Below are 10,580 nucleotides of genomic sequence, written 5' to 3'. Positions count from 1 at the left end.
GGCGACGGAGCCATGCGGCGACGCAGGGACCCGGCCGGGCGGCGGCTCGGTGGCAGGGCAGAAGGCGCGCCGGCGGCGGGCGGCGGGCGCGGGGGCGCGCTGTCGGGCCGGGCGACGGCGGCGGACGGGCCCCGCGGGCCGGCTGCGGGCGGCGGAGCACCGGGACAGGTGGCGAGGTGGGATTGGCTGCGGGCGGCGGCGCGGACGTGTCCGGCGCGGGCGGACGCATCCGGCTGCGGGAGGAAGAGGAAAGGCTAGGGTTAGGGTGAAAACATCCGCGAAAATGGACGGGAGGATGTTTTTATAGGTAGAGGGAGCTAGGAGAGTCCAAATGAGGAGCGGTTTTCGGCCACGCGATCGTGATCGAACGACCGAGACCATGGAGGGGAGTTTGCTGGGTTTTGGGCCAGTTTGAAAGGGGTGTTGGACTGCAAAGAGAGAGGGGGTTTCGGGCTACGGGGTTAACCGTAGGAGTACCAAACGACCTCCAAATGACACGAAACTTGACAGGCGGTCTACCGGTGCTATACCAAGGCCGCTTGGCAAGACTCGGGCCATTCCGAGAAAGTTTAACATCCGCTCACGAAGAGAGGCAAGAAGGGGACGCCGGATGACATAGGAGCGCCGGATTGCAAAACGGACAACGGGGGAAATGCTCGGAGGCAAGAAACGAACACGTATGCAAAATGAAATGCACATGATGACATGATAAAATGCAACACGCAAGCAAATGAAATGGCAACGACGGCGAATAACTGACAGACACCTGGCGCCTCAAATCCGGGGCGTTACAGAAAGTAGGAAGAGTTGCGATCTCCCTTCTTTGGCCAATTCACCTGGCCTCTCTGGGCCCAATATATTTCATCTTGTTCTAATAAGTTTTCAACTAGGACTGAAAGTTCCTTCTGTTTCATCTTTATCTCAGCTGAGTCGGTTCTCTCATCAAGCGCTCGAGTTTCAATCTCGCCTTCATCATCCTGGCCTGCGACTGCTTCAACACACTACGGTCCCAAGCGTGGAGATCTTTTTGAATGGCATTAATCTTGTCCATGGTTGTAGGACAGAGACCGCGGTGTGGTGCTTTCTGCCAAGTCGTGGTGATAATCTCATTCACCGTTTCCTCTGCTAACCACCTCACTTCAAATTTCCTTTCTTTTTTTGGTTGGTTCTCTGCCACTCTAGCCAAGTACTCGGTGTCCAACAAGACTGGTTGGTGATCTGATTTACCCATATCAAGATTGCTCAAACCAGCATGCGATGAAGTAGCAACCATGCTGCATTCGTGACAGCTCGATCAAGCCTCTCTCGCAGCCCACCACGAAACCATGTAAACTATCTCCATTGTACCCTATGTCTTCCAACATGCAATCCGACAGGGCATATTGGAACGCCTGCGGCCTGGAGTGTTGGCAGGGAGCACCCCCATCCTTCTCCGGCGAGTATAGAATCTCATTGAAATCTCCTATCACCATCCGCGGCAAGCTCGATTGTGCATGCAAATCCCTCAGGTTTTGATAGGTCATTTCCTTATGAAGGGTGATAGGCGCCGGTGCGCCGGCCCAAACTTTGGGTCGGTCGCATCCTAGCCCTACGACACGAGCTGTGCGGCCGTCAGATTTCACCTGAAAAACCGATTCGTCCAACTCATCTTGCGCCCTTCCCATACCTCCTGAATCTCACGGCCGTTTCCCTCAAAAAAAAAAGAATCTCACGGTCGTTGACCAAAACTACAGACCGGTCCCCGCCACAACGCCGCTCCTCGCCGGTGGCAGCGCCGCGCCTCCAGCTCGCGGTCGCCATGGTCGCCATCGCTGGCCGGGTCACCACTACTCGTCGGCTTGCCGTCCTTGCTACCGGGTTGCATCAAACCTCCTCCCCACCCCCACCCCCTTCCCCGGGACCGCCGTTCCAGCACCCCCGGTGACCTTGCAGCATGTCTAGCGGCCGTGGCCGTTGCAGCTGCAGCGGTGACCCGTCACGACTCTAAAAAACCTTCCGTTTTCACAGCTTAGGAATTGCTAGTTCTAGCAAAACAAGATGTTGTTTGAAGCAAAATTTCTCATAGGCTGCATCAAAAATTGACTCACCGATACCAGCAAAAAAGAAAAAAATGCTAACATCTCATGGGCTTCAGCAAAAAAAGATGTTGGTTGAAGCAAAACTGCTTGCCGGTTGTATCAAAAATTTCTTGTTGATCCCAACGAAGAAAAAATGTTTCCGTACTCGCATCCATGGAAATCGCATGTTCCAGCAAAAATGGCCGATGGTTCCAGCAAAAACAATGGTTGGTTGAAGCAAAAAGAAAAATGTCTGATGGTTCCAACAAAATCACCGGCATGGATGTAGCACCGCGGCGTCAGAGACGTAGCATCGTGCGGCGCCGGTTGTAGCTTCGACGACCAATGGTTGTAGCATCCACAAATGCCGGTTCCAGCATCAGCCATGGTCGCCTGTAGCAAACCGCCACCGCCCGTCCCAGCACCCTACATGGCCAGTTCCAACAAATTGGGGCCGTCGTTCCAGCATCTGCTGGTGCCTAATGTAGCACCGCGGTGTCCGCGCATCTTCTTCAACACCGGTGGTGCCACCGCCGTGTCGCCGGTCAAAGTCGTTGCAGCATCGGCGACCAGCAGTTGTCGCAACCGCCACCGCCGGTTCCAACATATTGTCGGCGGCGGCGCCAGGACACAGGGATCCCAAGCAGGAAAAATTGCGGCAGTGAACGACGGGCATGCTACTGCCGGCCTCAAGGGAGGTTGGAGAGGGGCAGCCGCGTTGGTGATCGGAGGAAGAAAGGAACAGCCATGGCGTTGGTGAGCAGAGAAACAAATGGGATGGTGTGCGTTGAGGAATTGGGGGAGAAAAGGAGATCGTGCCTGGCTGGATAAGACCGACGCGTCAGTGCAAGGGCCCCACGTACGAGGACGTGGCTCCACACACATGGGCACGACGTGGCAAGCGCGCGTTCGACTGGCGCAAAGAGTTAGCCGGTCTGCCGGCAGTAAACGTTTCCCTTTCCTTATGATCCCATCTAGGATCGCCATATATTCCCGTCATCCTCCACATGCGCCCATCTTGTTCTTCTATGGACACATCAATAAACTCAAGGGTAGTATTTTTTTTTTTTTGCAGGTAAACTCAAGGGTAGTAGTCCGGGAATAGGGGCCTGTTTGGTTTCCTCCCTGGGAAGGATTCCTGGCAAATTCTAGTGCCTGACTTGGGCCTGGTGGACAGCTGCTTTCGTGCCTGGTCAGGCAGCTTTTGGCAATATTGTTTGGTTGGTGACCACACCGGCTAGGTACTTACGTACGTCCAATCAAAAAAAAGTGTTGTCTTACAAACGTCACATCAAGCCAATGCTTGCTTTTTTTCTTCTCCCAGGCATGATTAGCAACGCCAGGCTGGTTCCAGGCGTCCTTCTCTAGTTGCCTGGACCAGGCTAATGGTGTCTCGGGTTTCCAGCCCAGGCTAATGACCCTGTCACCTTTCCAGGCCAGGCTAGCGCCACATTTTTCAGGTCACGAACCAAACACGACCCAGGCAGATTTCAGGGAGCAGTCAGGCCAGGCAAGTTTTCTCCAGGACAGGAACCAAACAGGCCCTAGATCCTTACCTCCTTCTTCCAGACTAATAATAGGCCACCCTTTCTTCCATCTATACTAGGAGCCACCAGTCTATGATCAAGCATCAGATCATTTGCCTTATCATTATCCGAATGTGTTTCAAACAAGAAAATCACATCTGGGTAAAAACGCCTCTGGAAATCCAGAAGCGATCAAACTGTCGGGGTTCCGAGAAGGCCCCAGCAGTTCCAACTGAAATTTTTCATTGCTCTCGGCGACTGAACACCTTGAAACAAGCAAAAAACCAAAACCAATTCTCGGTCCAGACTGTCCAGATCAATGGCACATGCATGTACTTGCCATACAACCAAAGGCAGCCACTCCAGCTGAGCAGCACAACAACGTGTAGAGACTCTGACGGTCCACGGACTGGAAAAGCACTAGCGGATCTGAAGGAGTCGGCTAAGAGATCAACAAACACCCACGCATGAAGCTACGTTCATGGACGGGGCGGAGAGAAAAACAGCCGATCTGACAAAGCAAATTGGCTGGAGATAATTACGATCACCCACGACGACGGCGGCGGACGACAGTGGCCGCCCACGCAAGACCTAGATCGCCTTTTGTTCGTAACGAAGAGCCACGGCACGGTTTTCTTTCTGTTTTTAAACTGCTCAATTTTCTTATTATAAAGATATTTGTTGTACCAAGAAGCAAATGAATTTACATGTCCTGAAAAGTTCTATAAAGGAAAATTTAGGTACTCCTATATAATTTTTTTTATTACAGGAAATAGAGCAAGAGTTTCCGAGCATGATCATGCATCGAAAAGGAAGTGGACCAATGCTTACTACTCCCTCCGTCCCAAAATATAAGAACGTTTTCAACACTAGCATAGTGTCAAAAACGTTTTTATATTTTTGGGACAGAGGGAGTAGCTTATTAGAACAAAACTATGTTGTTTTTTGATACATCATCAGGCAGGTTGCAGTTGGCACATTTCATATTGTGAATGGATAAATTGGCTTCTGAGAACAAAGTAAAACTTGTAGCAACTATCGCTTATGCTGCATATAGTACATGTCTGTCTCCAAGAGCGTGCCCACGCCGTGCTTCTAATAGGCTAACTGATATGTTTCCCCCGCGCATCTTTCTCTAGTACGGAGGTGGTTTGCCCTGGATCACAAGGCCTTAACCCTCTCCTAGTTGGTGGGTGAAAAGTAGCTGACAAACTAATCATGCAGCACCAGCAGCTACTCTCTATCCCCTACCATCTAATCTAGAGAGATCAAAAGGTTCAATTAGGATATCCTTCTCCCTATGTGACCAACATCTGTTCAATCTACTAGTAAAGGCTACGGCATCAGCAATTCAGCATCATCGGCTCACGAGACACCACGACATTCTACACATGCAACAGGGTTACAGGCCTACCTGACGCAGGATATTAGTACTCCGTACTTCCCTATTCCTGGGCCATGTGTAATCGCCCATTAGCAACTGTGTGCCAGAGACGCATCATGCTTACACAGACCAGATCAAGCAATTGATAATAGTCTGCGAATAGTAAAGCCCCACCGGTACTATTAGTAGCATGGACTGACCTGTGAATTCCCGCTGGCTTTATGTCACGGGCTTCAAAGCTCGTCCGTGATGGCCAATCAAAGCATCACCAACAATTATCGAACGACAAAGCAGGCCCAACAACTCATAGCTGCCAGGATCAGATCAGAGCAGGCATAACAACCTAAGATATTCCTTCAGTTGCCATCTTAGCAAACGCAATCCGGACAGTTGAGACTTGAAAAGCAATAAATAATAAGGGATTGCGAATTGAACTGTACAGCACCGATGTTGAGACCCGAAAGAAAATAAGTGTTTTGATCCACATAGCCATTTATGTCAGTATCTTATGATCTATCCAAAAAACGAACTGTATTTAATACAGCAATGAAAATGCCTACACGCGGGCCAGGGCAAAAAAGATCTATGTCACACATTACAACCTGATGTATATACTAGACAGAAACTCAGCAAAGGACTGTCATTTCCACCCCTGAGATAAAGCTATTGGAAGCAGGAGAGGACCATACCGACTGCTGCAAGGCTAAGGGCTTTAGCATAGGAAATTGAAAAAACAAACATTCGCTACTTCAGGAAGGTTGATGATACAAAAAGGAATGCGTAAGCAACACATGCCGTGCTCACTTCCAAGTTTCTTGGACCAGGCAGTATAGGCGGAATTACCGATACCATCAAGAATGTGGCAAGAAACCAGGAAGCAAAGAAGGAGCCGAACCTGAAATAACAGAGCAGACTTAGCATCAGCAACTGATCATACCAATTCATTTCTCGAAACCAGACCCTACGTCCTCTGTAAATCTCAAAAGAGCATCAATGATTCACTTGACTAGTTGTGACTAGCACCTGAACTCGATCTACTCGGCTAGCAGCAGAAAAACGCATTCTGAATTTTGGATGCCTACTCCTAGTCCATGGATTTCTAATATGCAAATGTGTTGTTCAGTCCTACTCCTAGTTCACATCTGATCTGCAAACATGTTTCTAGAGCAATATAGTATTTGTAGCACATATGGTCAACAGCTAGCGAATGGCCCCCAGTACTCAACCTTAAAACTCATTAAAAAAATTTAGCAGACTATACCTACAGTGTTAATAATCACAAAGCACCAATAAGAGAAAATGACAATCTAATAGAGACTACAAAACTCTACCTGACTGAAATAAAATGTGGAGCCCAACACTGTTGCATTCTGCTTCGTAATCTTTATTACTAGGCTATAAATGATAAGCTTTAAAACAATCCAGCATTAATCAAATAACTCCTATAAACACATGCTGCATCCATCACACTGATCGATGTCTATCAAAGTAATGATCACATATAGCACCAAGAACAAAAAAATAACAATCTAAGCAATTTGTGGAACTCTATTTACTGGCACCACTATCAGGAGATAGATATTTGTCCTGGCGGTGAAGATAGCAATTAACTAACAGTGGCCACCATGAAGCTTTGAGATTTGGTTATCTGGCTCCAGTATCATGTTCGGATTTGGAATGTGCACAAAATGTCTATATGCTGATTCAGAGCATCGTAGCTCAAAGCAAACACTAGTACTGTACATAACTAATCAACTACTAAGCAGTTATATCCTTAACAACCCAAAGGTAGAAACAAAACAATGGAAGGGGAAGAAAGTATACCCATAAAAGAATGATTTCCATCCACTTTTAAGCCGCTGATAAAGGAAATAGATATTTGCCGCACAAGAGATTAAGACCTGGAGAGTTGGACCTTCTTCAGTAGGGAAAACAAGGGTAAGCACTCCAAGCAAGACAAAAGTAATCGCTGTCTTCCAAATAAATTTGTTAGATGGCGTGTAAAATCTGCCCTGAACAGCCTTGACTGGACGTGACTGACTAAGTTCCCTAAATTTTTTCTTGAGATCCACTTTTGGTTTTTTTCTATCAAAGAAACTCTGCATGATGATTTTGTCATGCGCAGACTCAATTGCATCAACACTTGGCTTATGCCCTGCATACTTGCTTATGAGAAAGTTCCTGGCAGCTCGAATTTCTTCTTCAGATGCTTCCTTGCTGATTCCAAGCCGTTGATACGGATCCTTCACATGGATTCTAGGAAAAATGGCTGAAGAACAAAGCAGTTAAAAAGAATTCTAGAGGTTAATCATGAAAGAATTCTAGAGGTTAAGCAGTATAAAGGTGTACTAAAGCAGCGACAAGTAATATGGATCGGAGGGAGTAGTTCAATCAACAGAATCAATATAAATATCAGCAGATTAGATTTTTCATACAATAAGCCTAGAAAAGAAAATGAGTTAATGACTGATGTGGGTGATTTTAGCACTACTGATCTCTCTTAACATGCATGTGATGATGTACATGTGTAACATGTCCCAAAGAGATACCCTGGCCAACAATGTCATTTGATGCCTACATGTTACCATAATACCGTCTAAGATCAATCATGCATGAAAAGCAAAGTGGTAATCTGAGATGCACACGAGTCAGTTGTTCCTTATTAGTTCTACTTCAGTATTACTATAATTGAATACAACGAGAAATAACTAATAACATCTAAAGACACTATCATGTGATGTTTTTGTTGTCATATACATACACAGCTATAAACTTACGATTTGAAGAGTCCGCCATGTCACCAAAGGATGCAGATGCAAATGGTGATATTCTGGAACATCGCTGTGTAATGGAAGGAGCATTATATTTTGTGTATCTGCATTGAAGGGCTGTAGTAAGGCTTCTTGTCACATTGTAAACTAGATTAATTCTTTGATGGTGAGGTCAGAAGAAGTATAAGTATTATACCTATCAACATTGACAAAAAGTTTTACATTTTCCTTACGCCCCCTGTTGAATCCCAATGAAGAGACGAGTCCCAGGGGTGCACTTGACGCCCTCGGAGTAAGTGGAGATCGAGTAGCCCTCAAGGGATTGCTTGCTAGACCATGCGCCAACATCTCAAGATATAGCTGAACAACCTGAACCAAGGATATTTCACCCTCCTAGGCAAAACAAATAACAGGACATACAAAATTAGTAAAGAAAACAGGAGAAGGAGAAGTACAATAACAATATGAGTCAGCACTTTGATGCTTGCTCCGAAACAAATCAACGCCACAAGCAGTGATTTAAACGGCCAGTTATTTTTTCGGACATAAACGCTATGTGATTGAATTAAAATCCATGATCACAGCTGCAACCATTAAAGCCACTATACTGATCACTATAATTCTGCTATTTTGTAGTCCCGCACTCCCGCTATATCCAATATGCTACATGTGTCACTTCAGTTAAATTTGAATCATCTCTAGGGTATCCTTTGTGATGTTCTTCGTAAGCATAATCTCTATACTTGAACTAAACTACTTTGTCCTGTATAGACAATAAATTAACATTAAGTAAACATGAAACCAACCCCGAATTGGCATTAAGTAAACACGAAATACTTCTGTTCTACAGAGGTTACCACCCAAAATTGATGCTCAGTTGTTATACATTTTAAGCACCAGAATATGCAAACAGTGGAATAAGTAGGCAATAAAACATCAAGCAAGCAGCGGTAAACGAACCATCGAAGCTAACGAATCAAGGATTCCGACAAACCTAAAACATAAGAACACAAGGCACACCGTCCCACTAGAATTTTCTGCATAAACAGTTCTGCAAGTTTGTGAAATCAACATAGAGAGACTAAGAAAGTACATCTCCACGATTCGTGTGGCACACAAATCATTTACTCTCCTAGACAAAGCAGCTGACTGCACTTAAAGCAACAGCAATACCGCAGCTAACCTAAAGCATTGGACCCGCGATAACTGGACGGCGCAGCTGCCACACAGCAAGCAGCAGGCCTGTCAACGAGCAGAACCCAAGCGAGCCGGGGTGGGGGCTTGGTGCGAGCCTCGGGACAGGCCAGATATGGACTTGGCCAAAGTTGAGCTTGACAGAGCACCGTAGCAGATGGCAACATAATTTTTGGCAATGGAATTAAAGCAAAGTGGATTCAACTATTAAAATTCTACAGTCAAGCCAATCTGCAGCGAAATCGGACCATAGCATCCATTCAGTGAGGGAGGACGAGATCCTCGGTGGCGTCGCCGGCCTGGGTGAAGGAAATCGAGGCAATACAGGGGCAGGGGCAGTAGCGTCCCGCGGCCTTGCCTCGTAGGAAGGGACTGCGACAGCAAGGGCAACCGGCGGCCCAGTGGCGGACGTCCTCGTCGAAGACGTCAATAGGGTGGTGCCATGGAGGCAAACACGGGGGCGGCAGGAAGATAGGCGGCGGCGGCGGAAACTTGAGAAGACAACGGCTAGGGTTAGAAATTGTTGCCGTCAACGGTCTTCCTCTGATTTCGTGCATCTCGGGCGTTTGATGACGGCGTCGCACGGGAAACGGCGAAGCGGTGGGGGAGGGAGGCGAGGCGAGGACCTTACCGACGAGGTGAGCAGTGCGTCCGGCGGACGGGGAGCGGCGTCGGAGGAGGCCGCCTCCTTGGATAAGGTGGCGGAGCAGACGGTGGGGGTGGTGGGGGAACGCAAAGTACGGGGGCCGGGGGGGAGAGATGGATACCATGGCCGAACTCGGCGGACCAGCGGGCCGGAAACGAAGGGGAAGACCACACTGGGCCTTCTCACACTTTTTCTTTTGCCAAACTGAAACGGGCGCGACGATTCCCCGTAATGGGCCAGGCCCAGCGCGCAGGAACACGGTTTTATTTTCTTTACGAGCAGAGGTCCTATACGGCGGGAGCAACTAATTAACGAGCACTCCTTCGGGAGCTCGCAACAATCAGCGCCACTTGGCGCGTTCTCAGCTATTCGCCACGTGTCGCGCTCTGGACGCTCCCTCCAGATTTTTTTTTATTTTCCGCACGCGGTTTCAGCTTTTTAAACGTTTTTGTTTTGTTTTTTTTTTGACGTTTTGGTTTTCCATCGGTCTTTCCTAGCTTTTCGACAAAAAAAATCGAAAAAAATAATTTTTTTGCGCAAAAAAATTGGATTTTTTCGTGAGAGTCACGGTTTGTTTTCGCGAGAGGCATAGTTGTGCTTTCGCGAGAGGCACGGCCGTGCCTCTTGAAAATGGAAAAAAATGTGTTTTCTGTTTCTTTTTCTTTTGCGAGAGACACGATTTTGTTTCCGCGAGAGGCACGGTTGTGCTTTCGCGAGAGTCACGGCCGTGCCTCCTCGGAAACGGAAAAAAACACGTTTTCTGGTTTTTTTTCTTCCGCGAGAGGCACGGTTTTGCTTCCGCGAGAGGCGCGGTTGTGCTTTCGCGAGAGGCGCGGTTGTGCCTCTTTCAAAAAGTAAAAAAAATGTGTTTTCTGTTATTTTCTCTTTCGCGAGAGGCACAGTTTTGCTTCCGCGAGACGCACGGTTGTGCTTTTGCGAGAGGCACGGGCGTGTCTCTTTCGAAAAGGGAAAAAACGCGTTTTCTGTTTTTTATTCTTTCGC

At 47.6% G+C, this 10,580-nt stretch overlaps 1 protein-coding gene across 1 annotated transcript; it reads right to left on the bottom strand.

Annotated features, from left to right (window-relative positions):
• Positions 1–5,417: 5,417 nt before the first annotated feature.
• On the bottom strand, positions 5,418–9,670 carry LOC119290953 (protein CHAPERONE-LIKE PROTEIN OF POR1, chloroplastic-like). Its single transcript, XM_037569635.1, has 5 exons — positions 9,564–9,670; positions 7,935–8,131; positions 7,745–7,842; positions 6,792–7,236; positions 5,418–5,862 (listed from the first exon to the last, which is right to left on the bottom strand). The coding sequence occupies exons 2-5, from the start codon at positions 8,084–8,086 to the stop codon at positions 5,712–5,714; spliced, it is 846 nt and encodes a 281-aa protein (XP_037425532.1). The 5' UTR covers positions 8,087–8,131; positions 9,564–9,670; the 3' UTR covers positions 5,418–5,711.
• Positions 9,671–10,580: the final 910 nt, after the last annotated feature.

This window comes from Triticum dicoccoides, chromosome 4B (assembly GCF_002162155.2).
Source record: "Triticum dicoccoides isolate Atlit2015 ecotype Zavitan chromosome 4B, WEW_v2.0, whole genome shotgun sequence".
NCBI lineage: Eukaryota > Viridiplantae > Streptophyta > Magnoliopsida > Poales > Poaceae > Triticum > Triticum dicoccoides.
The sequence above is the reverse complement of the archived record's forward strand: the minus strand, read 5'-3'. Positions and strand labels throughout refer to the sequence as shown.

Bases quoted from the DNA above. Each gene is read 5' to 3' on its own strand.
- LOC119290953 (XM_037569635.1), bottom strand. From the start codon at position 8,086: ATGTTGGCGCATGGTCTAGCAAGCAATCCCTTGAGGGCTACTCGATCT. The intron at 7,237-7,744 runs GTAAGTTTATAG...TTTGTTCTTCAG, and splicing joins CATGGCGGACTCTTCAAATC to CCATTTTTCCTAGAATCCAT. The intron at 5,863-6,791 runs GTATACTTTCTT...CTGTTATTTCAG, and splicing joins TGGAAATCATTCTTTTATGG to GTTCGGCTCCTTCTTTGCTT.